Genomic DNA, 27,971 nt, shown 5'->3' on the forward strand with positions numbered 1-27,971 from the left:
TCATAAGAATATTTGTAAAACGGTTGAAATAAAAAATGCAACTTTCATAAATTTTTAGAGTAATAAGAATAAAAACTATTACATCCATAAATATGATTTCACAATAAAAAAAATGTTGTATAAAAGTAATGCTTTTGTATGTTTGGTGTAGAGAATATATTTTCCATGAATATTCAAGATATAGCCACATGTTTTACCTTTAAGGATATGAACCTAATGCATGGCAGTTTGATAGGTAGTTATGTCTGGAGCATTCCCTAAAATTCTCTTTAAAAAGAAAATGCATTTTAGAGATAGAGACATAAATACAGAAGTAGCCAGAAATGGTCAGTAGTTTGGGATGGTCCCCTGGCAGATGGTCATAAACAGTTAAGGCCCACACCTCAAAGATGGCTACTATAACCCCTCTGTATAAAGTCCTGACTACATCTCAGGTGACCCAAATTCAAACAGTGGCTCAGTTACCTGTAGAGCTAGCAAATCAGGATGAGAGAGAGTGGTCACTGCCTGCTTTGTCTATTCGGGGGGGGGGGGGTGGCTGCTACATGGGTAACACCTAATGGAAGCACTAGGATTTGACTCGGTGGAGTGTGGATCTACTGAGCGCGAATCACAGTGTACAGTGAAACCCTCAGTGAGCAGCTATAGCAGATTGCTGAAGAGCTGTCACAGGGGATGGGTGAGTCTGCCCCATAGGACCAGTACGACTGACCTGCTTGCTACCACCAGAATGTCTCTGCTACTGGCTGAGCTCATGAGGAATTCCCAACAAGAACAGATGTACTATTGGGAACTTGGCTGCCCAGGAATCCCTGGCTCCTTTGACTGTTAAATAACTGAGCAAATTGGGTGCAGATAGGGAGCCATCCGATTTGTTCCTGCAGGGATGCAAAAAAAAAAAAAAAGTGGTGGCTACTATGATTACCTTCATCAGGAATGTTTAAGGCAGCTAATCTTGACCTCTCCCCACAGTTTCATTAGCCATTTTAACATGGGCACTTTCACTGTATGAGCAGTGCAGGTTCTGGAATGCCACTGCAGTATTGCAAAACGCATGCACTCTTCCACCCCTCGCCTGTGACAGAGTTCACTCTGCTTATTACTCTTCCTTTCATTATGAATGATACTTGTAAGTGCAGTTCAGCTGTTTCACCATGCTTGCCTTTGGAATAGATGTTCAACTACAAGAGAGAATTGTGATATAGGCTTCCCTTGTGTCTACCGTCTGGCATTTTTTTTAAACATCTTTATTACGTTCTCACATTTTATTCAGTAACGTAAGTACACATTCATTAATAAAACAGCTATCAGTAGTAACATTTTTCATGTATTATGCATGTTTTCTTTTTGACAATTATCATTCATTCCAACATTGCACAAATTGCTCAATTCATGCCGGTCCTTAAACCTCACTCCTCACCTCCTTGAATATTATTCTGCGGTATTGTTCCTACAAATTCTAATTATTTCTGTGTAATTTGCTCCTTCCATTTTTCTAAAGGAACCACCTTCCTTTCTTTTATCTCCTTTACAATATTCAGTACTTAACAGCTGATTTAGATTTTTATTTCCATTTTCTCAAAATTGTTTTTTGGCAGCCAGGAGCATTAAACTTGGCAAGACTTTACTATGTCCAGACCTTTCAGATTGTATATCCCAGCTCAAAAGAATGATTTCCTTAGTTATAACAATTTGCTCCTCCAGCATTTCTGACAAAATACTCTGTAGGAATTTTTTAAAACCTGACAGTTTTTTACATTACCAAAAAAAAAAATGTTCCCAGTTACTTCTGTTTCAAGTCACATCTACAGAATCTGCTTTCTACCAGGGGAAAAATTCTCAGAAATCTGCTTGAGGGATAACTGGTCTATATTATGTTGTCAAAAAATCTCTTCACTGAACGCCTGTTCTCCGACCACTAAACAGCGAAATCTAATTCCCATGAATGTCCATTTCACCATTTTTTTTAGGGGAAAAAACGCTAGGCCATCGTCGGGAATTTGGCCTTTTCCCCACTGTAGTGCAATCTCTGAGTTGGTATGTTTAGTTATGGGGGGGGTCCCCCCATTTGAAAGTTTCTGTTTTTTGATTGGCCAAGCGATTTTTCCCCTGGGAACAAATTCGCTGAAACGGCCATTCAAAGAAGTTGGATTTTGCCGTTTAGTGGTCAGCGAACAGGCATTCGCTGAAGAGGTTTTTCGACAATGTAATATAGACCCAGGTATAACACGTATGAATAATTCTCAAGCAAAAATCCCAAATCATCTGGACTCTATTGCATACTTTGCAGCCATACATTTGTTCTCTCATTGTTCCTTTGAAAGTTGCCTGCTTTTCCTGTCTTTTCTAACATTTTCTGAGTCTTATAGTTACCGTGCAATGTTGTATATGACCTACAAATTATCCCTCATTTAACATCCACTTTTGTTTTAGACTCTGCTAAAACTATACCAGAGCTGGTCTTTTCCTGTCTCTTTCTGTTAGACTATAACCCTGTTCTCAGTCTGGGGTAAGGAAGGAAGCCTTGAACCTGTGGTCCAGACTTATGCTTAGCATCATCTTAGTCTGTTACCTTTCCCTCCATAGTTATTTGTACCTAGTACCATGGCTCATTTGCTAATTTTCTCCAGTAAGTTCCATCCCACCCTTACCTGTTTTCTATACCCCTATTTGCAGTCAACCCTAATAGTAATATCTCCTGTCTCCTTTCTCATGTTGTCTTAGTTTTTAGAATAATTTTTGCTACTTTATGAATACACTTTTTATGGTTGGTGTTCTCCTTAAGGACTTGCATGCAAAAACCTACTCTCGGCTTAATTTTGCCCCCCCCAACCCATGTCATATATTGTGGTATATTCTGTCTCCTTACTTTAATTGGGAATCTACTAAACCTAAAGTATGAGTCTTCCTCCTCTTAATTTGCCTAGATCTTTTCCTTTATGGGAGTGGCTTATCTTTTACCCTCATATCCAGGCTCTGTGGGCACTTGTTGATGACTTACCTTAGTCAGACAAAAATAATTAAAGATGGTATGGGCAGCTCTCCTTTTTGTACTTTCACAGCATGGGGAAGAGTCCTGATGTGCAACAGACATTAAAAGCTTTGGATGTCAAGGTGGATGGGCAGGTATCTGCTTGAAGTGTACTTCCTTTTCATTATGGAGGATACTGCAGCAATAATTATTTTACACTACTATCTACAGTATACTGGCAAAACTATAAGTCTTCACATTTGTGCTTGCAGTCTTTACATTTTCTTTGTAAATATTAGGTTTATCTTCAGATTGCCTTTCTTGTCCTGGGTCTTTGCTGATGTTCTTCGTTCCCCATTGCTGCAGTCCTTACTATTGGGTGTAGTCCGCTGTCCAGTCGGCCCGAATACCAGAGTATATGGCTGACGTCGGTCAGGGCGCATTAGACTGACGTCAGTATGTCAGGGTACTAATGCGCATGACCGACGTCATATCCTCAGTCTTTTTTGCCGCATGGTCCGATGCAGAAGCAGTTTTGCGAGTGCAGGTTGGCGTTCTGAAATATTTCCGAAACCGGAGTTTCAGACCGAATCAGAGTTGGCTAAGTACCCCGTTGGGGAACATTTTGGTTTTTTCTTGCCTCAGTATTTAACCGGATGTCAGAAAAAGTGAATAACTGTATTTCTTGTGGGAAACAGATACCTCATAGGGATTACCATACATTGTGTATACCTTGTTTAGGGCCTGAGCACGACGTTGTTGGTTGCCGCTCTTGTGCTAGGTTTAACAAACGCACTATTAAGAGACGGTTAGACTGTGCCAGGTTAGTGTTTGGGAAGCGTTGCAATTATAAAATGCCGTCGGATGCTCCGACGCCCGCTTCGCCCAAGAAGCGCAAGGACAAAACAGCGAAGCCTAGGGTTGATGAACCGGCAGTCCCGGACGTCGGTTCTTTAGAAGGCTCAGTGGAGCCAGAGGTTTTGCCAGGAGTTTCTTTGGAGTCTCAGGCAGAGACTTTACTGTTACAGGATGTGCCTTCTCAGGAGGTAGGCCAGGCTGAGGGGGCTTCTCAGGTAACTGTTCTTCCCTCTCTTCCCAAGGTAGTTAGAGCCTCTCCTTCTGTTGCCAAAACTTCTTTGAGAGGTAGGCCAAGTTCAGCTTCAGTGGGGGCTTCTCCTAGCATTTCGGGTTCTGTACCTAAGAAACATATGCTTAAGATGGCAGAAGATTTGATTACTATGATTAGAGGTTCTATGCCCCCTCCTGATAAGAGGCCCAGGGTGGAACCGGAGTTTGATAGTTTTGAACAGTGTTCAGAGGCTTCTGAGTCTTCTGTGGAAGACTTGCAGGAGTATCCTCCTTATTCTGATTCTGATGTGGATGATTCCACTCCTACAGCTTCTCCACCTGAGGATTTCTCATTTTCAGAGACTCTACATTCCATGAGGGAGCACTTTAAATGGGAAGGCCAGGATTACTCTGATTCCAGGAAAAGGCTTAGGGAATTCTTGTTTTACCCCAGCATAGGCCCTTAGCTATACCTCCTGTGTTGAATGTGGTGGAAGATGTTTTGCAGAGGCTTCCCTGAACCCTGACTCTTTGCCTCCTGCTCCTGTTAAACCCGATAGGTACTATAGGGTGCCTGAAGCTCATAAGTATTTGTTTAAGAGTCCTAGGGCGGACCCAGAAACTGTTTCTCAGGGGCCTAAAGGTGTTAAGGCCTCTGTGGTTAAAAATCCTGTTCCCACTGATAAAGAGGCAAGGGCTTTGGATAGGTGGGGAAAGAAAGTGTATACTTCTTCCACTCTAGCCATGAGAGCGTTGAATTGTCAGTTTCACATGCTAAAATATCAAAATTATCTCCTTTCACAATTGAAATCTAAGGTGGATGCTTTGGCGGAAGGTATTGAGTGTAAAGAGTTGTTGGATTTGGTTCATGTGTCTGAACAAGTGGGTAAGCATTCTTTGCAATGTGGTTTTGATGCTGTACAGGCCTCCTCGAGGGTGGCTGCCACTAGTTCTGTTCTTCGCAGGCATGCCTGGTTGAGGGATCAGAATTTAGCTGAGCATGTTAAGACAAGGATTTTGGATGCTCCTTTACAGTCTGATGTTTTGTTTGGTTCGCCTGTGGAAGCAGTTTTAAAGAAAATGGAGGACAAAGCTAAGTCTATGCAAACTGTTAAAGATTTTTTGCAGGTGCAGCCACCAAGTTTAGTAGAAATTGGCCTGCTAAGGGGTGGACATATCCTGCTTATGATTCCCAGTCTAGGGGTAGGTCTAGACGTGGTAGGGGCAGAGCTCAAGGTTCTTTTAGGCCTAGAACAGGGAGTTCACCTGCTCAGACTTCTGGTGAGGGCAGGGGTCAGTCCTTTCGTAAACAGACCCAATGACCTGCCCTTTCAGCTGCCAGTAGATTCTCGTCTGGTAGCTCCTTTGGGTGGAAGACTGTCTCTTTTCAAAGAAAATTGGGATTTAATTACTCAAGACAGATGGGTGTTGGATATCATTCACCACGGTTACAGGTTTTATTTCCATACAATGCCTCCTTTCAAAGGCATGCCAGACGTTCCTCCTCCACAAAGAAAAGAGGCTCACAAGCAAATTTCTCAGTTACTCCAGATGGGGGCCATTCAGCCAGTCCCTGTATCAGAAAGGGGCCTAGGATTTTATTCTCGCCTGTTCCTAGTACCAAAGAAGGGGAACACGTGGAGACCAATTTTGGATTTATCTCTCCTCAACACTTATCTGGACATTCCCAAGTTCAAGATGTTGACGTTACAACAGCTTTTACCTCTGCTGGGCAAAGATCACTGGATGGTAACTTTAGATCTCAAGGAAGCTTACCTTCATGTGCCTATAAGGCTAAGTTGCAGGAAGTATCTGCGGTTTCGAGCTGGAAATTCTCATTATCAGTTCTCTGCATTGCCCTTTGGCTTATCTACTGCGCCCAGAGTATTCACAAAGGTTCTGGCTCCAGTGATAGCTTACCTCAGGCTGCAAGGAATTCAAATCTATCCTTACTTGGACGACTGCCTGATTCTGGCTCAAGAAAAGGAAGACCTTCTACAGCATCTGGAATATGTTATAGCAGTGCTAAGATGCCTAGGGTATTCTGTGAACGAAATAAAGTCCAGTCTAGTACCCTCTCAAGACATGTGCTTTCTGGGTGTGAGACTGAATACAGCAGCCCAGATGGCCTTTTAACCCCGGACAAACAAAAGAGTCTATCACTTTACTTCCATCAACTATCTCATCAGTCCGTGCTGACTGCAAGGACAGTCCTTCAAGCATTAGGGTTCATGGCATCTTGTATTCTGGTGCTTCCCAATGCCAAACTGCATATGAGGAAGCTACAATGGTATCTCAAAAATGTATGGACACAGCACTGCCAGGATTTGGACACTGTCATTCAAATAATACCTTGCCTTCAAAAAGAATTTTTGTGGTGGGCTCAGGAATGTCACCTAAACAAGGGACTCTCTGTGACCCGGCCAGAGGCGAGTCAGATTTTAACGACAGATGCCTCGGACATTGCTTGGGGAGCTCATCTAAATGGAAAGTGGATACAAGACAAGTGGCCTGCCAGACTACAGCATCTACATATCAACATGAAGGAGATGTTAGCAGTCCAGTTTGCATTAATGGCTTTCAAGGAGTTAATTCTTCCAGGGCAGGTGTTGATTCTAACAGACAACACAACTGTCATGTGGTACATCAACAAGCAAGGGGGAACACATTCTTATCCTCTATGCAGGCAAGCAATGATTTTATGGGAGACTGCTAAGCTTGCAACTAACTCTTCAGGCAAGGTTTCTGCCGGAGCACAGAACTCCTTAGCAGATGTGTTAAGCAGACAAATCATGGATCCCCACGAGTGGAAACTGGATCTTCATGTATTTCAGAAATTGACAGTGTCATGGGGAACTCCAGACATAGATCTGTTCGCTTCTCCACTAAACCACCAGCTGCCAAAGTATTGCACAAAGGGGTTTCATCACACAGCTTGGAAAGTGGATGCTCTGTCTTTCAGTTGGAAAAACCTTCATGTGTATGCCTTTCCACCTCTGCCTCTTCTTCCAAAGGTACTATTAAAGGTCAGACAAGACAGGCCAAGGATGATTTTGATAGCTCCAGATTGGCCTCGGCAACACTGGTACCCACTACTACGGAGTCTGGTAAAGAAGCCTCCATGGCCTTTACCTCTGATTCCTCATCTGTTATCTCAGAAGGACGGTCATCTGCTCAATGTCAAGCTTCACTCTCTTCATCTAACAGCCTGGCATATTCTGTGTTGAAACACAGCAGGTCTCAACTTCCTCAACAAGTTTTAAATGTGATTATGGAAGCTAGAAGACCTAGTACAAGGAAAGTGTACGCAGAAAAATGGAAGAGATTTTTATTTTGGAGCACAGCAAAGAATTTGGAGATTTCTGAGCCTAATTTGAGTGTGGCTCTTCAATATCTTACTGAGTTATTGGACAAAGGTTTGTCCTTCTCTTCCATTAAGATTCATGCTGCAGCAATTTCAGCTCACTATGATTGTGACCCACCATTGTTTTCGCATCCTTTGTTCAAGCAGTTTCTTAGAGGGGCAAAGAATATAAGACCCCCACGTAGAGCTCCTACTCCTGCTTGGGATCTCAATTTTGTGTTGGAAAAACTTACTCTACAACCTTTTGAGCCTGCGGCTACTGCTGAATTGAAATACTTGTCATGGAAGACTGCTTTTCTGTTGGCTATAACTTCTGCAAGAAGGGTGTCTGAGTTGCAGGCCCTTATGGCAGTAGAGCCCTTTTTGATTTTCCATAAGGATAGGGTATCATTACGTACTAATCCTTCCTTTATGCCTAAGGTGGTTTCTAGTGTGGCTTTAAACCAAACTATTCATTTGCCTACTTTTTATGCAGACCCCAAAATAAAGGGGAAAAGATTTTGCACACTTTAGATGTACACAGGCAATTGCGTTATTATTTAAGCAGGACTAAGGATTTTAGGCAGTCTCAGCAGTTGTTTGTTTCTTTTGCTTTGAGTTCAAGAGGGCAAGCCTGTGTCAAAACAAACTATTTCTAGGTGGATTGGCTTTTGCATTGCATTTTGTTATTCCCATCATGGCAAGGAGATTCCAGCTGGGATTAGGCCTCATTCCACTAGGGCTACTGCCACTTCAACAGCATTTCTAAGGGGGTGGCAACTAAGGATATTTTGGAAGCAGCTACTTGGAGTTCAGTGCATACTTTCTCTAAGCATTATCACCTTCCTATCTACTCTAAGTCTAGGGCTGGTTTTGCCACAGCTGTTTTGCAAGGCATGTTGTCAGCTCCTGCTTCTTTATGATTTGCCAGCCTCCCTTACCTCTGCTTTGGGATTCTACCCAATAGTAAGGACTGCAGCAATGGGGAACGAAGAACATAGTACAGTTTTGTACCTACCATAAATGTAGATGTTCGAGGATCCCCATTGCTGCAGTCCAATTACCCTCCCTCCTTCCCCTCTGTGTTTAGGGGTGGTTGTGTAGGTGAGGTTACATGCTGATATTTTTGTATATTTTCTTGTATATATTGTACATATTTTTGGTGCAGGTATTTTGGGCCTTGTCTTTTTAGGGTCTTCTGACATCTGGGGCAAGAAAAGACTGAGGATATGACGTCGGTCATGCGCATTAGTACCCTGACGTACTGACGTCAGTCTAATGCGCCCTGACCGACGTCAGCCATATACTCTGGTATTCGGGCCGACTGGACAGCGGACTACACCCAATAGTAAGGACTGCAGCAATGGGGATCCTCGAACATCTACATTTATGGTAGGTACAAAACTGTACTTTTTACCACATCTTTCCTTGCGGTGTTTTAGTCAGTTTATGCTTTTAAAATTGAAGCACACTCTGACTTTGCATTTAGTAATTGTACCATTGTATTAAGTTTCCCCCATTTTAGTTGGTATGATAATTTGTAGCACTTGTGATGGACAGTTTTAGATTGGTAAATTACATGGCTTAAATTTTGCCAAGACAGATGATTCATCAAAACAAGATGAGAGTGAATGGAATGGATTTGCAAGCTTGATAGTTTTTCTTCACAGTAGATTTTTCTGTGGAAGTCACTGTTAGGTTCCACAGTCTATACCTTGCTAACTATTTCTTTATGAATTCCAAATAAGATTTTGAGTTTTTTTATGTAGGAAAAATGTTGGTAATCTGATTATCGACTTTGATTTTTTTTCTTTCTTTCTTGCATTTAGCACAATATAGCCATTGTTCATGTTCCTGGAAAGCGACCCTTTGGACAGAGCTTGGTATACATATATGTAAATGGGCAGCACAAACTCTCTGCACCTCTTCGATTCCCCACCATGAATGAGGTAAACTCTTTTGCCACCCATTATAATCTTGTATTGACTTGTGCCAGAAGTAGTATTCATAGCAGACAGCTGGCTACTTGGTGTAAATGACTTGCAAATCAATGTGTGTGGACACGAATTAGAGAAAAATAGCTGGGCAAATGTTTTGACAAAAGTAATAACGTTTGGGTAAATGCTGTAATCCTTTACTTTCTTTTTCCTAATACTAAGTTAGATTAGCAACAGCTCACTCAAGGCTGCAGTTTAGTTACTTGTGCATTGTTATATTGCACCCATGCTGCAGAGGTGTAACAAATTTGTTATGGTTCTGTTGTTTTTGCATGAAGTAGGTCAGTCTTACACTTGTTGTAGGTCAGTCTTACACTTGTTGTCCCATACTTCCTATCTGTGGCAGTTGCCTCTACCTACCTGGGCTGTTCCACAAGCATAGCTAAAACATCTGTTAGTTATTTATTTGCTTACAAAGCTGTGTGACTTTAAGTTATTGGTTTGGTGGCTTAAAGCTCTTGGTTTGGTGGCTTTGGGAGCATTGCACCTTGGACTACTTCTGAGTTCTCTTAAGTCTTATTTATTTGTCCCCTTTGTAACAAATCTTTAGGAATCAGCTGTTTTATTGTGACTACTTTGACTTAGCTTTGCTTATTTATTACTTGTTTATATGTATTATTGTTAAAACATTTACTTCGGTTTATCCATATTAGTGTTCAAGTTATTTAGTTAATGAGCACTTTAGTAAAGCAGAAGGACTTTTGGATAGTGACAGCGATTTGGCCTGGCCACCCACCAAAGTTAGTTTAAGAAACTTCTACCAGGTTGATGACTGCAGTTGAAAGCCTCCTCAGCAAAGGTTGGCTTGATTCCCAGCATGCAATCCTAGATCTTTGACAGAGCATTGTCAGCAGGCTAGAGAAACAGGGGGAAGGCTTCTTTCAAAACTCCTGTTAGAAAGTCAGTTTCAGAAATAGCTTTTAGACCCCCCCCCACTTTTAAATTTGTAGTTGACTATTATGAGATTGATCTCATGCCCTTCCACTTCAGCTGACCGCAGGGTGTCCGTAGGAGGTGCACTTCTGGCTACCATATTCAAATTAAAGTTGGAGATAACATCCCGAGGTGTAGAATCTTCTTTTCCCAGAATTGCTTGGCCAGAGTATGCTCATACCCATCCACCTGACCGTAGCTCAGTTGTAACAATATTTAGGACTCCCAACACCCCCATATTTTTTTCAGCAATATGCCTTTGTAGAGGAGGAGGGTCCAGAAGGTCTTCCTTTACCAGGTCCCATTATTCTGTCCTTTCACTTCAAGCAAATGTTTGAAGTCTGCTGGGATCTGTCCACTTTAGTTTTGGGATCACTCTTTTAGGGGCTTTGCCTGATGACAGTAGTGCAAGAGCTTCAAGTCTTTTTGCTACCTTTGGCAGGCATGCTTATGAGTTTCACCTTCTGTTGATTGGCATTTGTGACATGCCCATCTGCCTGCTACACGCTACCTTGTACATGATGTCACTGCCTGAGCTTTGTCCCCTTTGGAGCTGGAGAGAAGATAGGTGACTTTGCCCTCCCACCTTAGCTTCCTGAAAGGAGTCTGAGGATCCACTGTATATATTTCCAGGGCAGGTAACAGTGAGTCCTTCCTGTACTATACCACCTCACCAACTGAACCCTTCCTTGTGAGAAATCTGTAGACTGGCTAAAACATCTTTGAGTTTCTGAGAAAGAGGGGAGCCTTAAGTTATCCCCTGTTCTGGAACAGAGCATTATATATGCAAAATGAAAACAGCTGGACTCTGCTCCTTTTCCTTAGAAAGCCATTTGCAATTTGAGACCCACCTGATAGGAACATGCTTCTGACCCAACATCCTAATGCTGACTCCTGTTTGATATTGATTGGAATCTACAACATTTTGCCATCTTGCTGACACACATGGAGTAAGAAATCTTGATCAGGTTGGGTAAGAGCATATTCTTTTCTCTGGTGAAGTTTAGAACCTCCGTCTGTCTCTCACATGCCCAGATTCTACTCTTTAATAGCAGGGGAAAAACTCTTCTTCCTCCATGAACTTAGGCTAAAGGAGAAACTATTTAAGCACTGTGGTATCTACAATGACCTTACAAGTGGTGCACAGTGTTTTTCACTGTACTTTGTTTATACAGAATGTCTTGACATTGGTTGTGCTACCTTACGTTTGAGCTCAAGAAGTCCATCTTGGACTCCTGTTTCATAGAGCTAGCCTTATTCTGCTATCCTTCACAAGGGTGGTGGATGATGTGAAAAAGAGAAAGCAGGCAGTTTTAACATGGAAGGACCTCTATGAACATCTTTTGTTCCTTCCACGTCTCCTTTCAAGCTCACCAAGGAAAAATCCGCCTTGCAGACTGAGGACGGCGTTTTGAGGTTTATGTGATGTTTCCATTCCCCTTTAGTGCCAACCATGTCACCGGAGAAGAATGTTTGACTGTCCCAAGAGTAGCAGTCATTTAGTGGAATTAGTTCTAGTTCACTGGATTTATCCTAGCTTGGACAGCCATCACAGCTGACAAGAGTTTTCATTGTAGTTATGAGTGACCTTGTCTTGGAGGTTTTGGTTCCTCTTTCAGAAAGGGGCTCATTGTGGAGAACAATACATCTTTATAGAATTTGTAAGACAAGCCCAGACTGTCCTCAAGCAGGTCATAGAAGCTGCCCTTCCTTCGTAGTAAGACCAGGGGTCATGCTTCCTCATAGTTCTGAAACTGGCAGAAAGATTTTGCCCTAACTTGGATCTCAAACTTCAGTGAGAAAATCCAACGGTAAGTTCCTATTGGTGAACCTAAAAGGCTCAGTCCTCTGCTTCCCCCAGCCATCTTAGATGGTGTCACTGGTTATGGTGCGTGCACAGGAGATTTTTTTTTTAGTCTGTTTTAGTTCAGCATCAACTTCAGTACAGAGTACTGCAATTTGGGTCTTCCTCTGCAAGTGGAGTGTTGAAGTTGCTGGTTGTGCTAAATGTAAACTTTGGTTGTTTAGACACTTGAATGGCCAATGTAGGCCTTCTGTGGTTGGAGTGGTGGCAAGGTTTCAAATGTATGTTAGTAGCTGCTGGACCTATGGGCAGCACCTCATGTTCATATGAGGAGGGACAGTACTACAGCCTGAAAAACAACATGAATGCAATGTAGTTGATAGGTGGTCATGAATGCAAACATCTGAACCTTAGTATTGCAGACCCATGCTCTGTCAGTAATGCTATCAAGCCCCTAAATAGTTTAGAGAATTAAGGCTGGAATTAAAAAAGTCAAATTTGCTATGAATGATTATCCATAGCTAATGATTCTTATACTGCTGTCTTCCACAGGTATGGTGTTCCAGAAGGTGCATCTTGCTTGAAAAAGCAGGAATTTCCTCCTATGGGGTGCTACAGGGCACTAAAGCAAGCAAAGTAGATAAAAGGATTATGTGAAGATTGGAATTTCTTGATTGAATGAATGAGGTCTCATATACACAATAAGGGAAAATAGGAACTTCATTCCTGCTTCTGCTCCTTATACTTCAAGTAAACACTGCACCCTGAGCATTGAGGCCAGTGTCTGAGCAGGAGTTGGAAGACAAGTCTTAAAACCTCCTGTAGTCAGTCCCACAGTTTGTCCCCCCCCCCCCCCCATTATTGCAAACAGCTTTATGCTTCTGAAATACTGCCTTGACAAGTAAAGGGCCTAAAGTTGTAAAACATGTACTGTAACTCAAGAACCTTGAAGATGCTCATTATCAGGGCAGCAGTGCATCCACTTGTCATTCCACCCCAATTAGTGAGTTTTTTTTTTTTTTTTTTTTAATTTTTCTTGGGAAATTTGAAGTGCCCTCAATGTCTTTCTCTCCTAGTAATGGCAAGACCGGAGATAGTAAGAGCCTGCCCCTCACCTTTGTGGAATTTGTTCCAGTTCATTGAAAGTGAGTTCCCACTGAAGGGAAGGGGTGTACCCATGCACAGCTGAATAATTTTTTGTAGCCACAGTCTCTGTCTGGTGTCTGAGGAATAGATTTTTTTAGATCATCACCTGATAATCCATAGCCTTCAGACAGAGTGCATGCTGTTTTATTTTACCTTGAAGCATTCTCATTTTTCTGCTTCTTAGTAGCCGCCTCTTGGCAGTGAAGAGAGGTGGATTTTATAAGATGTGTTATGGAATTTATTTTGTGTCGTCATCCAGGAAGAGGTCTGTAAACAAAATCGGCTTCACTTCACTGATAAGTAATGGAGCCTGAGACAGCTAAGGCGTTTCCTTATTTCCTTATCTGTTTCATTTTTCTCTACCTACATTTCATTGCCTTCTTTGGCCTACTGTTTCTCATTTGCAAGTGAAAGAATATATTTTGCAAGCATGTGATGGAACAGTACAGTAAATACCCTATTGAAATTATAATTATCATATTTAATTTGTTGTAGGCATGAAGCAAACTTTCCATACCGTGTTCTAAATTCCCTCTGTGATATTTCTTCATGTTGTGATTTTAAAGGTTTCATTGTTACCCTGTGGACAGCCTGGTAATCCCATGTCATATCAGCTTAATAGGTGTTCCTCACCAGCCTGGATCCCCTAGTTGCACATTTTTTTTCAAAGTCACACACCTTGATGGAGATCTAGTGCTATTATCTAATATCTGCCAAAAGTTTAGGACATCACAAATTATTTGAGCAGGAGTCTGTTTCCTCAGATTCATTTTGCAGCTTATAGCACCACAAAGGGCTTTCAAGTAATTTTTTGACATGTCCAGTTTTCTTTTGAATCCTGTCATTTAGGCTGTTTAGTAGTAAGAATAACAGTAAAGCAGATCATGAGTACCTGTTTGATTTAATATGATTGCAGGTAAGGCATAACTATGATGAAGTTAATGGGATGTTTCTTTTCTCTCAAAGAATTTTGCTTTGTTGTGTCATTTTACTTCATTGTTACCATAAGGCTCATTTCTGGAAAATTAGGCTTAATGTACTTGCAGAAGCTTGTTTTAAAACTAAACTGCAATTTAAGGATGATTTCTTGTTTTTATGAAGTATGGAATTTTTTCTTATGTCAGTAAGTGAGCTTCCAAAATACAAAACTAAGCAATTCTGGAACGGTTTCTTTATTTCCAGCCTTTTACAAACTGTTGCATTGGCTCTGCTGGTCATAGAACTACCACCCCTCCTCCCTCTCAGATACCAGACCCACCATTTTCACCACCTGTCACTTCTGGACGCTCATCTTTAAGTGGGATTCTTTCTTCACCACCCTGGGGCACTGCAGTTGGGAAACCAGAGTCCGTCACCAAACTGATTTCAGCTGGCACTCAGGATAATGAATGGGGGTCTCCAACATCGTTGGAAGGACAGCTGGGTTCTGTTCTTGTCTTCCATGATGTACTACAAGCTTCTCAAGTGAAGGCTCTCTATTTGGCAGGTGAGTAGTGACATAATACTCTATGTAAGATACTACCTTAGTCATGAGGTATGTCAGATGAAAGCTGAACATTTTTAGTCTTAGTGCATGGTAAGATTGGTATAAACACTATGATTATCCATAATGTTGGAAGCATGTGACAGGCCTGTAGTGGATGTCTGCATTTGTGTGTTCACATGTGTGTATGTGTCTGTGTAAGGTGTAGCCATTTGTATATGCAGGTGGCAGTAGTTTTGTTTTGTAATTGATAACATTTCATACTGTTGATCTCTGCAGACACTTTATCCTAGTTCTGGCTGTTTTAGCCATGTAGCTGCTGTTTATGGTAAAGAATTAAAGCTTAGTGCCACATAGCCATGAAATCGGTATATTGGCATTTTATGAGAAATTTGTATCCTGGAGCCACAGTTTTTCTTTTCCTATTACAGTACTCTGCTTTAGTGTACAACACAGTAATACACACTGAATTCTTCCCCTTAGCAATTTTTTTTTGTTCATACTAGAGCTGTCTGTCATAATCTTAAGTCATAGACACCACCACCTCAGTCTTCTACTTCAGCTCTCCAACTTTCTGTGTCTGGCTTATCCCTCACGGATTGAGCCTCTGACGAGAGTGGAAAATTTATTATAAGAGACCAGGAAATTGAGCAGAGAGGAGATTAGGGCATCCAGGTACAGTGCCATCCTGACAGCTGTGCCCCCCTCCCACACATTCCATTTTCTGCCTCACCCAATACTCAGTGTACATTACATATGCATATGCTACTGGAGTACAGTCTTTGATCGTTTCATGGAATTACTTGTCATTGGCTAGGAAACCCTACCTCTTCTCCTGAAACAGGTAAGCTGGCAAAATGCTGCTAAGTCCTATTCCTGCAGGCAGCTTATCAGAGGTTGGACTCCCTAATTAAATCAAGTTGCCTTGTACTTTTCTATTGCTCAGTGATGTGACAGTACAAATGAGCTTTCTGCAGTGTTTCCACTGTTCAGATTTCTAATTGCAACACTGAATTTCTTGCATTCTGTAACAGCTGTGGAGAGCATTTTATGCACTTCTTTAGGCTCTACCTTGTAATGTCACACTTTGGAAGTAGGACAGCATGATTAATTCCTGTGCTGTCCAATTTTCTCATACCCACTATTGATATAGACTCAATGGATAGAGTTAAGGTGACTTCTGTTGCTCTTTCTCTTCACAGTGGGACATTGGCAGACTCATTATATAGGATATTGGAGCTCTGTTTAGTGGGAGTGGTTATGCCAGGCATAAGCCTACATTGTCTGAGAACACTGACAACATTGTACAACCATGTGTCGATGTCTCACAACCCAGCACCACCTCTGCTATGCTTTTTAACTCCCATTGGTGATGCCCTTCATTCAGTAGTTGCCTATTATTCTGTTATTGCCATGTGCATTTGTTGAGCACAGGCTTCCCCCTGCTGGTGCCAGTGTAGCTGTAGATTATTCCCCTTTATTTCTGAATCCCTTTTAGGAAGGGGATTCTGAATGCACTGAGTTTTTGCTTCTGAATCATACAATGACATTGAGACTTGCCATCCTGTTGGTTCTCCCCTGATGATTCCCTAATTGGATGTGCAGTGTTATGAGGTCCTCTGTGGACTAGCCTGTAGATTTTGCCTTCTCCAGATAAAAAGCTTTAAACACTTTTTTGTGGAAGAATGAGGAAGCTTGTGTCATCTCTCCTTTGAAACATGTCCTCTGAGCTTCTGATTGTAGCTTTAAGGCACCCAGATTCTGACTCTTCTGTAAGGAAGCTAACAATATTCTGTAAATATTTGCAAAATGCTTTGACATCCTGACTGAATATAGTAAGTTATATTCCTGTTTGTTCTTTGCATTACATTATAGATCACACAAATCACAAGAAGAGGACATGCTTCTTTTCCACTCCAGGCTTTAAAGTTCTAAACTGTTTCTTACCAGTCCTTTTTTCCCAACCATCCACTGTGGCTTGTGTTCTGTGAAAGCTTAATGAGCTCTTTGATTCTTTTATCAAACAGTCCTGTGAAAATATTCTTCCAGTGACTTCCTTAGTGGGTTTCACTGTAGCCTGCTCTAAATTTTGACTGCTTTGCAACTTGGCTTAGGACAAAAGCTTTGGGATGTGGGTTGTTTGTTGAAAGTCCGAGAAGTACAATTGCAACCCGTGGAACCATAACATTTAAATGTGAATAGGGTATTATTGGAGTATCCCCATTTTTCTGAGTTATAGCATTCTGAGTTAGTGCACACAAGTAGGCGTATGGCCAGCAAGGTTATCTTGTCAGGGGGTGAAGCCCTCTTGCAAAATTATCTTAAAAATTTAACAGCAATATTCATTAATTTGCTGCATTTTTTTTTTTTTTGTTCAGGACTTTTGTTTAATTTCCAAAGTGTTGGGACTCAGTATTGTGTCTCACACTTGTAATAGGGAGCTGGGAATGTCTCTATACTTGATTTGATTCAGGATTTCCTCCTTTGAGGAGCAACTACAGGTTTTTCTAGACGCACTGTTTAGGAGAGGATACTGATACGTTTTGGACATGTTTCTGGGCCTTCACTGAAGACTTGTGGGAAAGGAAAGAGTCCCTGGTAACCATGGAGGGTTTTATACTGCATCCTCAAACATCTTCCTGTACTTATTTTAGGGTAATCCTTTTCCACAAGATTAAGAAGCCCAGGTGACCATAAATCAGGTGCTGGTTTTCCAGGAGATAGATTTTGCAGAAAGCACAGTAGTGGTTATGTCTGCCTCTCAAGTTTGCACATGGATGTGGCCAATTCTACTTCTGCTCCATATTGACAGACCATAATCAGGAACTTGGGTTTTGTACATATTAAATGACCTTGTTTTGGAAATGTTAGCTTCTTTAAGAGCTAGTTGATTTCTGTAGATCTTCTAGTATAGGCCCAGACTCAACAACTCAAAAAGGACATTACAACTTGTTTCTTGCTTTGAAAAGTGTAAGATATTTCTAACCGTATGTTTTCCTTGTTTCAGTGGGTTAAGTAGAATGATATTGGCAATCTTCCTCACTGGTTGAACCTTTTGGATTTCCTGACCCACATGTCTCTCAAATCCGAGCATGTACTTCCCTGGCTCCTGTGGAAGTGGGGTACTCCTGACAGCACATGTTGTGCTTTGTCTAGAATACCCTTAGTCCCTTTACAGATCATTTTTTTTCCTGTTACTTGCATAGTTTTTCAGATCTTGATTCAGATGTTAAACATAAAAATGGTTCCTGACTTCTTCTGAAAAGTGTAGACCATAGAATTATTCATGTGGCCACCAAATAATAGACCAGTTACTGCATATGTATTGCCTCTCTCTTATTGGGCCTAATAACACAACACAAAGCTTTCAAGTACAACTCTTCATCAGTGTCAAAGTTTTCAAGTACAGCTCTTTGTCAGTGTGACACTGACGAAGAGTTGTACTTGAAAGCTTTGTGTTGTGTGACCATTAAACTACTGTGCATTGGACTTCTTGGTTCTTGGCTTTATTGGGCCTAATAACCAAGGTGTAGGAGTCTCCACCAGGGTCTCCCATAATAGAGCTTAGAAGTCAGATCCTTGACCTAGCTGGTGCTAGATATTTGATGAAACCTGTCCTCATAAGTGTGAGAGCTAATCCTTAACATAAATGAGTTTATGCTAGTGCCATGACCTGTGCAGTTCTTTTCAGTCCTCATGCCATCTGTGGAGGGTGATTCCCTGAGCAACTATGTCAGTCTGTTTCTTTTTTGACATTGGACTTGTTTTGTCAGTACTTCGTATTTCCAGTTACCATTATATCGACTTTTATTTTTTTAACTGTCAGTCTCCCATCCTCTAGTGTTAGGTCATCACATGCTTAATCTTGTATGCATCAGCTGAATGTGGACCTACCCATCCTGAAGCAAAAATTGGAAAGTCTCCCTTTGTGTCCTGGGAATGAGATTCATGTGATCCAGATGCTCTTATTTTTAGATGGATGAAGACAGCAATACATTGCTTCTCTGTAGCTCTCCCCATAGTCTCTTTTTCTGGGAAATCTTAGGCTATGAAATACTGAAATTCTCTGTAGACTGGTCTAATTTTCCTTTACTTCATACAATTCAGCTACATAATCTCTAGTAAGCAGGAGGCAAACCTCTTGCTGATAAGAGTGGTTGCTGTAGATATTTACACATTGACCACTTGGTATTTATTGAACACCTTCATCAGGCATTATTTTGATAGCAGATCTGTGAGTCTTGCTTCATTTGGTGTGATAGCACTTCAGGATTTAGCTGTCTGAACTTGTTCTTGGGTGTGCCGGACTCCTTCCATCCTGGTGGTTTATGCTTGGAATTCAACCCAAAATTAGGACCCAGCAAGTAGGGTCTCTTCATAGATGACATTATGTTGTTAAGAACATAACAGTTGTATCTAATGTAAATGACCCTCCTTGATAGGTCACAAATACCCTCCCTTTATATGTATTTATTTATTGACCGGGAAAGTCCACTGGGTCAAGAACCCATTTTCAGTGGAGGCCTGGGAAGAAAAGCTCCACAGTTAATACAGTGAAAAATATAGAAACTTAACAAAAATTTGTAAATGTAAAATACACAAAAATATAAAAACGTAAACATTTATGAATGTAAAATGCACTGTGTACCATACTTAGAAAATTCAGACAACAATTGGTAATACAGTACAATACATGAGTTCTTTATAAAATTTTGGCATTGCATAAAAACATGGCAGTTCTTGCAGAACAAAAATAGTGGTACTTGAGCTGCATAGCAGTCATGGTAGTAATCATTTTGATCTGTGGATGCAGGGTTCGTATTAAGTAGTGAAGATTTTATGGTGGCTTGTTTATTTTGCAGTTGCATGTGAGGTTATTTAGGAAATGTTTTTAATACTACTTTAAATGTCTTTATACAGTCTGTTTGGGTAATATGGGAGGGTAATGAGTTCCTCTGTTTAGCAATGCTATGGGAGAACAAGCATTGTCCAGCTCTTTTATTGAGTTTGGTTACACTTAATAGCAATTTGTTGGAAGATCTAAGGGTAACGTGTAGGAATATGTTTGTAGTATTGATGAGAGTGCTGTGCAGGTATTTGGTTTATAAATTATTTTATGGGCTAGCATTAATTGGATATAACGGAGATAGTTGGGGAATTCCAGCCAGCTCAGTTCAGAGATTGCTTGGCAATGAATGGTGTGAGTGGTTTGGCTTTCCTAAGACAAATTTAGCTATTTTATAATATGATTGAAGTTTATTGCTGAGGGATGAGTGAAGGTTAGTAAAGATGGCACTACCATAAAGTAAGGAAGGGATGAGTAAGGTACTTGCTAGTTTTGTTTTGGTGGGTTTGTCCAGGTAGAGTTTATGACAATAAAGTTTGTCTAAAGTTTTCTTTATTGCGTTAAGAATGTGTGTTTCAAAGGTGAGTTTGTAGTCTTATTGTAATGCCTATAACCACAAAATAATGAAGCTTAGTGCCAAAATGAACTGTAAACTCCACAAAAGAGACTTAGAAAGGCCCCCTCTAAGAAATGAGCAGCACAACAATGGGAAGAAGGCTTTATTGTGACAACAAACACAGCACTCCACACATAAATGATTTAACAGTAACACCAGCGTTTTCCTCAACTGACTTCATCAGATGTGAAAAAACTTTTCAAGTCAAACTTTCTGCCATTTATTCAAAACTCCAAACCAGACCCACCAATAAGAATCTTTTCCCACAATCAATCAAAAAATCTTTATTGAACAAAAATGACTTCATTTAAAAATGTTTTTAAATAAAGGAATACCCATACTTTACTGAAGTAAATAAATGCTTACACGAGTAAAAGACAAGAGTGTGTGGAATTTAAAATTTCAGTTTGAACTGTTGCAGTATAAAAAAAAATGTAAAACTCTTAAATAACAATATTTAAAAGAATCTAACCTTTTCTTTTTAAATACATTAAAACCATCTAGTGGGAAAACACCGTCAATGCTACAATAAGTTCAATCCCAAATTCATTCCAGGAACCAGTGGTAAACTATTTGTACATGTTACTGCAAGTGTCCTTAAAGCCTAGCCACCCCAAGCTTCAGGACAGGGGCTATAGAAGCACCATCTTTTAACCCCAGAAATCTACTGGCATCCAACATGATTTGCCAATATAGTTCTCTACTCAATGCTGGCTTCCCACATACCACCCCTCAAGTCTATGGGAATCTCCTCTAATATGAAAAACTGAAACTTAGCCACACCACACTCTAGAGTATGTTTGTATAAAGCATTGTTAAAATTCTTTGTATGGAATTAATATGCTCATATATTCTCTTAACTTTCTTTCAGTTTTTCCAATGTAAAATGCTTGGCAGTAAACACATGTTGCAATGCACACCATTCCACTACTGTCACATGTAATGTAAACATTTGCTGTGATTTTCCTATCCCTTGATTCCAAAAATAAACCCACCACATTGCTAATGTGTGGACACTGTAAACATCTGCCGCACTTAAATGTACCTTTCCTAATCCTACCTTGCTTAAACACAGGGTGTTTTGGTAACCTTCCAAAACATCGTTAATACTCATGCCCTTCCTAAAAATACATTGAAGTGGCATGTTAAAGTCCAAGTTAAGGTCCAAACTCCTACTAAATATCAGCCATTCCTTTTCTATAATTTTCCTAATAACACCAGCATCTCCACTAAAATCTGTGATAAATGCACCCATGTACCCTTCATCTGTTCTTTCTTCATTACTGTAGAAAACCTCATTCATTTCAACATTTATAACTACCGTGTCACTAGCACCCAAAATAGGGGCAAATTTATCTCTTCTATTCCTCACTACTTCATTAATTAACCTCATAAACCAAGTTAATTGGATAACCCTGGTCCGTAAACATGTTTTGTAAAACTTCACATTCCCTCAGGAGCTCCTCTTCATCCTGCTAATTTTTACTAATTGCCCCTTAATTATGCCCCTTTTTTGGTGGAACCGGTGTGCACTGGTGAAATGAAGGATGGAGTTGGAATATGTTTTTTTTCTTATAAACTTTCGACCCATATTTACACTTATCCTTATCATACCTGTCAACCATACCGAATTTCTCATTTTTTTAATGGTTTTGAGGTCCAAATAATGGGGTGCCATGATTCCCGAGCGGCACCCCTTAATTTCCCAGCTTTTTTTTTTTTAAATTATGTTTTCGCTTTTGTGAACTGATGTCATCACATGCGCAATGTCAGCTCTGTGAACAGCCTGCCTGCCTGTCAGAATTGAGCTGAAGGGCTCAACATAACATGCGTGTGAGCATTTCCAGTTGTTCAAGCTGTTAATGGTTACGGAACAAGCTTAGAAGGGAAGCTGCACTGCTGCAAGCAGGAATGGATGGAACAATTAGCTGCAAAGAGTTTGGTTATTTTATTACACTGCTGAGGAGGTACAGAACAAAATCAAACTTAGCTGAGAAGGGGGTTATTTTATTACGCTGCTGAGGAAGTTAGTCTGCTGCTGAGAAGTTCGGTTAGATGCTGAGGTGTGTAGCTGCTTTCCGGCCATTCTGTTATTAGATGTTCAGTTATTTTATTGTGCTACAGCTGCTGAGAAGTGCATTTATTTATTATGCTTGCTGAATGCTGCTGACAAGTTCTTTAGCTGCTGAGGTGTGCACTGTAGCTGCTTTCCGGCCATTCGGTTATTAGAAGTTCAGTTATTTTATTATGCTGCAGCTGCTGAGAAGTTCATTTATTTATTTTGCTTGCTGCTGAGAAGTTCGTTAGCTGATGTATGCTCGTTGTTGATGAGGTGCTGCTGAGAAGTGTTGTTTTATTATGCTGAGGTGTTTGGTTATTTATTATGCTGCTGCTAAGGGTGTGTGTGTGGGGGGGTGGGGGTAACATTTACTCAGGCTCAAACCCTGTACCTTGGGTACAGGTAACAAAGAGTCTAAATTCCCTACTCACCACCACTTGTGAAAACTTTCCAGATTTTTGCCTCATATTTTTGTTCTGTTCCTCATAAAATCTGTGGTTTGCTGGATTTTTGTGGCAATTCAGTGAAGGATTGAATTCACTAAATAATGACAGGTGTTTGAATTTCAGACTTAATATTTATCTTCAGAAAATACATGGTAACACAAAACCTTTTATTCTAGCAATTTGCTAAGTTTATAAGATCAATATTTGAAATGTGTCCCTATTTTTGGGACTGTATTCCCCATTGTTGACTTTGTCCAGGTTATTTGTGCTTTGTGCTAAGAGGTTGAGAGCTATGGTGAGAACTGGATTCATTAAATCATAGCCATTTACGTTTCAGTCTTCCTATCTTTCAGGAAACTGCTGATTTGGCATAGTGGTATGTTGTTCTGACTGTAGTGCACATTGTCCTGGGTTCAAGACTTGGCAAGTTGGCAATGAAATCCATGGTGGTAACACAACATTTTATTCTAGCAACTTTCCAAGATTATACAAGCAATGTTCAAAATGTGTCCTGGTTTTTGTCCCCCCCCCCAATAAATGTTGGCTTTTTCCAGATTTCTTTTGCTACAAAGTTGAAAGATACAGTTGTGTCGAGTGGATTTTACAAGGAGCTGAGAGCTTCAGGGGAAGAGAAGTTTAGTGTTCCTTATGCTGAGTTTGCTTGCATTGTTAATAGCATAATAGGTTAAATACTTGCTTTTGATGCAGAAGGCTGTGGGTTCATCTCCCACAGTATGTAGATGTACTGCTGATACTGTACTGTGTTGTACTTTTAAAGGGGGTGGATACTGCAGTCCTGAGAATGTCCTCTTTGGCACCGATAACTAGTAACTATGAACCTGTTATCCATTTGCCATCCATTCCCTATTGCAATATTACTAGCTTATATTTTAATGTAACATAGGCAATTTATTTTTCAAGGGCTACAGGTACTTTATTTGTAGATGAAACAATGAAATATAAAGCTGTTTGCTAGCAGCAACCTCTTCATTAGTTACAGATCTCTTTAATGTGGAATTATTTAGATGACTCTTACTTCTGCAGAGATTGTACATATTTACTGATACTGGTGGATTGTAGAAGTTTGAGTAGACTTTTTATGATGGAAATGTTCTGAATTAGGCAGTTTTGTCATTATTGGTGCTTGCATTTTGTTATATTATTTACTGGAAACATGTTCAAAACAATAAATTTAAAATGCCCTCTAACAACTGTACTGTATTACACAAGGAATATAATTTAATACAGTCAGGAAGGTGTATTCAATGAATACATGTATGTTTCATGTGCATGGGACCTAGGATTTCAAGACAGCCCAGAGGTAATCTTCATCTGCCACTGGCCAGATGTGTTTTCTTTGAATGTGGGTTTCAATGAATGTGAGTTTCAAGGGCAGAGAAGTTTTAATGCCAAGTCTGTTTTCATTATGAGTCTCTGTTGCTTTAGCAGAGGTCTATTAGTGTTTTTGCTATAAAATAAAACTTTTAAATAAATCAAAATCATTGTAGAAGTAAAGCAGTATGCACATTACATTGTTTATGGTAAAGGGGGCGAAATAGCCAAGTAATGAGACATTGGAATGGCTACAGGGGGAGGCCCCATTCGACTATGATTTTGTGTGGGGGGGGGTGGCAGTAAACTCAGACAGCCCTGGGCTGCACAAACTGTAGCTACACCCCTGTCAGTAGGCCACGAAGAATAACTTTTGCAGGTCCTAGCAAACTATGATATTCTTTTGCTAAGATTAGAATATTGCCTATCATTAAATGCCCTACTTTTACCATAAATCCCACATACTGCAAGTCACTGAAAACATAATCCTAAGGTTCATCATCTTCTTCCTTCCCAGTGAACATCATTGCTACACATTTAAAAAAATGGTTACCATTTACTACAGGGCTGAGTGTCTGGGGACCATATTGTGGTTGTCTGTTCTTTAGTTTGTGTTTGAAAGTTGATATACCATAATTCCATTTGAGTAAGTGTGGTTACATAATTATGTATGCAAATTTTATGTTAATCAGCATACAGATTTGTACCTATTTTTCATGGGCCTTTGTCCAGATTTTTGATGTTTCCAGGTTGAGAGGTATGATCCTTGTAAATGCTGACATCTAAGTAATTAACTTTCTTGTGTCCAATATTGTAGGTGAACCTTAAAAAAAAATCAATGGACTCTTGACGTTTGAAATATTCTTGGAATTTTATCAGTATTTTACACTGTTCAAAAAATGCAAATGTCATCCAGGAAACACTTATAAAATATCCAGTTATCCTTGTATTGGCTATTGAGGACATTTCTCCTCCCAAATGGACAATATCAAATTAGCATAAATCAGAGCACACCTTGCCCCCATATCCACCCCACTAGCGTACTGCAAAAAAATCTCCCTAGAAATAAAATTATTTTTCAAAACCAGTTCAATAAGTCGTACACATATATTGAACTCATTAGGGGTTAAAAACTCAGCTCGCCTCAAGGCCTCTTCAAATCACTCAAGTCCTTTTTCATGTGGTATTGAACCAAAAATATCAACAATGTCAATGGTGATCAATTTGACCTCATACCTAAATAATTCCTGCTTAATATTCCTTAAGAAATCCCAAGAATCCTTCAAAAATATACCCCCCCCACCTCATTGCCAAGCTGTTTAATTTGACATCCATATACCTTGCAGGGGGGCATCACTGAACCCTCTGCAGGTAATATAGGGCGTAAGGGTGGATCATGAATATTTTATTGACTTTTGGTATCCTGAATATAGAAGGGACTCTTGGTTTACTATTATGTAAAAAATCAAAGGTGCTCCTGTCAGTTACCCCTTCTAATAATAAATCGTATAATGCAGCATAAATCCTTTTGTAAGCAATATTTATTTTGTTCATTGATACCTCTGAGTATTTGTTCCCATCTTATAATATTTCTAACATCTTAGCTTCATATATTATGCTATTCATGAGAACAATCCCCCCCCCCCCCCTTGTCTGGTTTCATTATTCTTAAACATTTGTTACTCTTGAATTCTTGCAGTAATTCCCTTTCAATTTTAGTCAAATTGGGTGGGGGGGATCTTATTTTTTACATACACCTTCTCTTAATTCTTTTTTAACCACAACCTCCAAATTCTTCAGTTGGGGATGCAGGGGTGGATTGCAAACACTTTTCTTTTTTAAAACTTCATCATCTTGTAATGCCTATTAGTTTAGCAGATTTTACTATTTCCATTTCTGTTCCATCTTTAGAAAAGATTTTGAAGTCTATATTTGTTGGTCTTGAAGAGAATAATAGTTTTTTTTTTTTTTTTTTTTTTTTTTTTTTGGGCGTTTAGTAGCCATTGTGCATCATTTGGCCATGATTCCATCTCTATAGATGCATTTTGAGTAACTGTGAAGGGGTCCGAGAAATTGTTGGAAGTAGATATTATTGTTGAATCATTGGCGTATTGGATAATATTACCTAGTTGAGAGGCTTTGTGGAGGTCGTTGATATTTGAGTAATGGTCCTAGAATGGAACCTTGTGGGACTGCAATGCTGTTTGACAGATAATCAGATTGGACGTTATGCCACCTTACTGATTGTTGCCTATTGTTTATGTATGATGTAAACCAGTTGGATTTGAGGGAGCAACCAAGTTTTGTTAGTTGGATCAGAAGTTTGGTATGGGATACTGTGTCAAAAGCCTTAGATAGCTCCAGCAGGATTACTGAAGTGGGGTGACCAGTAGCTAAGGCTTTGTTGAAAGTATCGGTGAATGAGAGCTGGGCTGTAACAGCGCTGTGCCCTGTGTGGAAGCTGTGCTGTATGGGAGACAGAAGATCATTATCAATGAGGTATTTGAGTAATTGTGTCTGTAGACATTTCTCAAGGATTTTTGATAATGGGGGAAGTATAGCGATGAGGCGATAGTTTGAGAGGTCGTGAGGGTTTCCGCCTTCATGTAGTAGAGATTTTTTTCCATAAACATGGGACATATCATTGAGAGAGTAGTTTATAAGAATGCTAACTGGATATGCAGTTGTGTTTGCTGCCAGTTGTAAATATTTCGGGGGAAGGTTATCAGCAGACAGAGAGCATGGTTTGAGTTTAAGAGTTTACATATGAGAGAGGTGGGTACTGGCTAAATAGAAAAAGGAGTTGCAGGTGGATTGGAATATACGTCAGGAGTGAGTGGTGTGTTGTCATTTTGTATGACATTATTTGTATTCTGGGAGTGTGGGTTTAGACTTGTTGGAGTCTTTCACTAATTTTTGAATGGTGGTAATAAAGTGGATGTTGAGATCCTGGGAAATTTGCTGTGGGGTCTTTTTGGGTGCAGGGTACGGATTTTGTAAAGTGCCAGAATTAAGTAGAGTGGAGACTGACATCCAAAATTTCTTTGGATTATTTTGTAAGATTGTTAGCTTAGAGAAAATTTTTTTTTTATCTTGTATGACTAGCTTCTTAGCTTTATTTCTGAGTTGCTTGTAATTAATTTTGTTTTGCTTTGTTTTATCTTTTTGCCAAGTTTTCCATGCTTTTTCTCTATGAAGGAGGCATTGTTTGGTCAGTTTTGTTAGCCATGGGGCGTGATTCACTTTTATTCGCTTGGTACTTACTATGGGGGCTAAGCTAGTAAGAGTATCCAAAAAGAGCTTATTAAAATAATTAACTGCCTCGTCTAGGTTGAGAGTTTTTAGTGGGAGCCAGTTATGGGTTTTTAGAATGCTTATGAATTTATTTTGGTCAAAGTGAGTGAGATTCCTGGATGTTTTATAGGAGTGTGTTTTGACTGTTTGAGGGTGAGTCCTGTGGGTGTATGCTGGGAGTTGGTCACTTAGTATATTGAGTAAGGTGCCAGAGTTTGAGTAATTGTGAGGGTGGGTGACTAATATCCAATCTAAGGTAGATTTTGATCCTGTGGCTAGGCCATGGCTGAAAGTTTTGATAAGCTGAGTAAAGCTATGCAAGTTTATGCTGTTGGCTGGGGAGTTGGAGGTTAGATTTTGCCAATTAATATTGTATCTCCTAGGATTGTAATTTCATTTGATACATTTAGGTTTATCTATGATAGGAATTCCTCTAGAATGGAAATGCTCTGGCCTGGGGGGATATAAACTACTGCAGTAGTTAGGCTTTTGCTGCTGTTAATATGAAGAGATGTCAGGACATCTTCTAAATTTACAAATGTAGGGACTGGTTTGTGTTAGGAAGTGAGGTTTAGGGAATTTTGATAGATCAATGCAACACAACCACCCTTTCTGTTGAGTCTATCAGAGCAA

At 40.1% G+C, this 27,971-nt stretch overlaps 1 protein-coding gene across 1 annotated transcript in view; it reads left to right on the top strand.

Moving 5' to 3' along the window:
- Nucleotides 1–27,971, top strand: part of NBEAL1 (neurobeachin like 1) — a 2,263,075-nt gene that overhangs the window by 726,259 nt on the left and 1,508,845 nt on the right. The window contains exons 18-19 of the mRNA XM_044075407.1: nt 9,212–9,331; nt 14,445–14,748. Coding sequence (XP_043931342.1) covers nt 9,212–9,331; nt 14,445–14,748 — 424 coding nt within the window. The remainder of the gene's footprint in view (nt 1–9,211; nt 9,332–14,444; nt 14,749–27,971) is intronic.

Source organism: Protopterus annectens, chromosome 6.part1, assembly GCF_019279795.1.
Source record: "Protopterus annectens isolate FY-2018-M chromosome 6.part1, PAN1.0, whole genome shotgun sequence".
Classification (NCBI taxonomy): Eukaryota; Metazoa; Chordata; order Ceratodontiformes; family Protopteridae; genus Protopterus; species Protopterus annectens.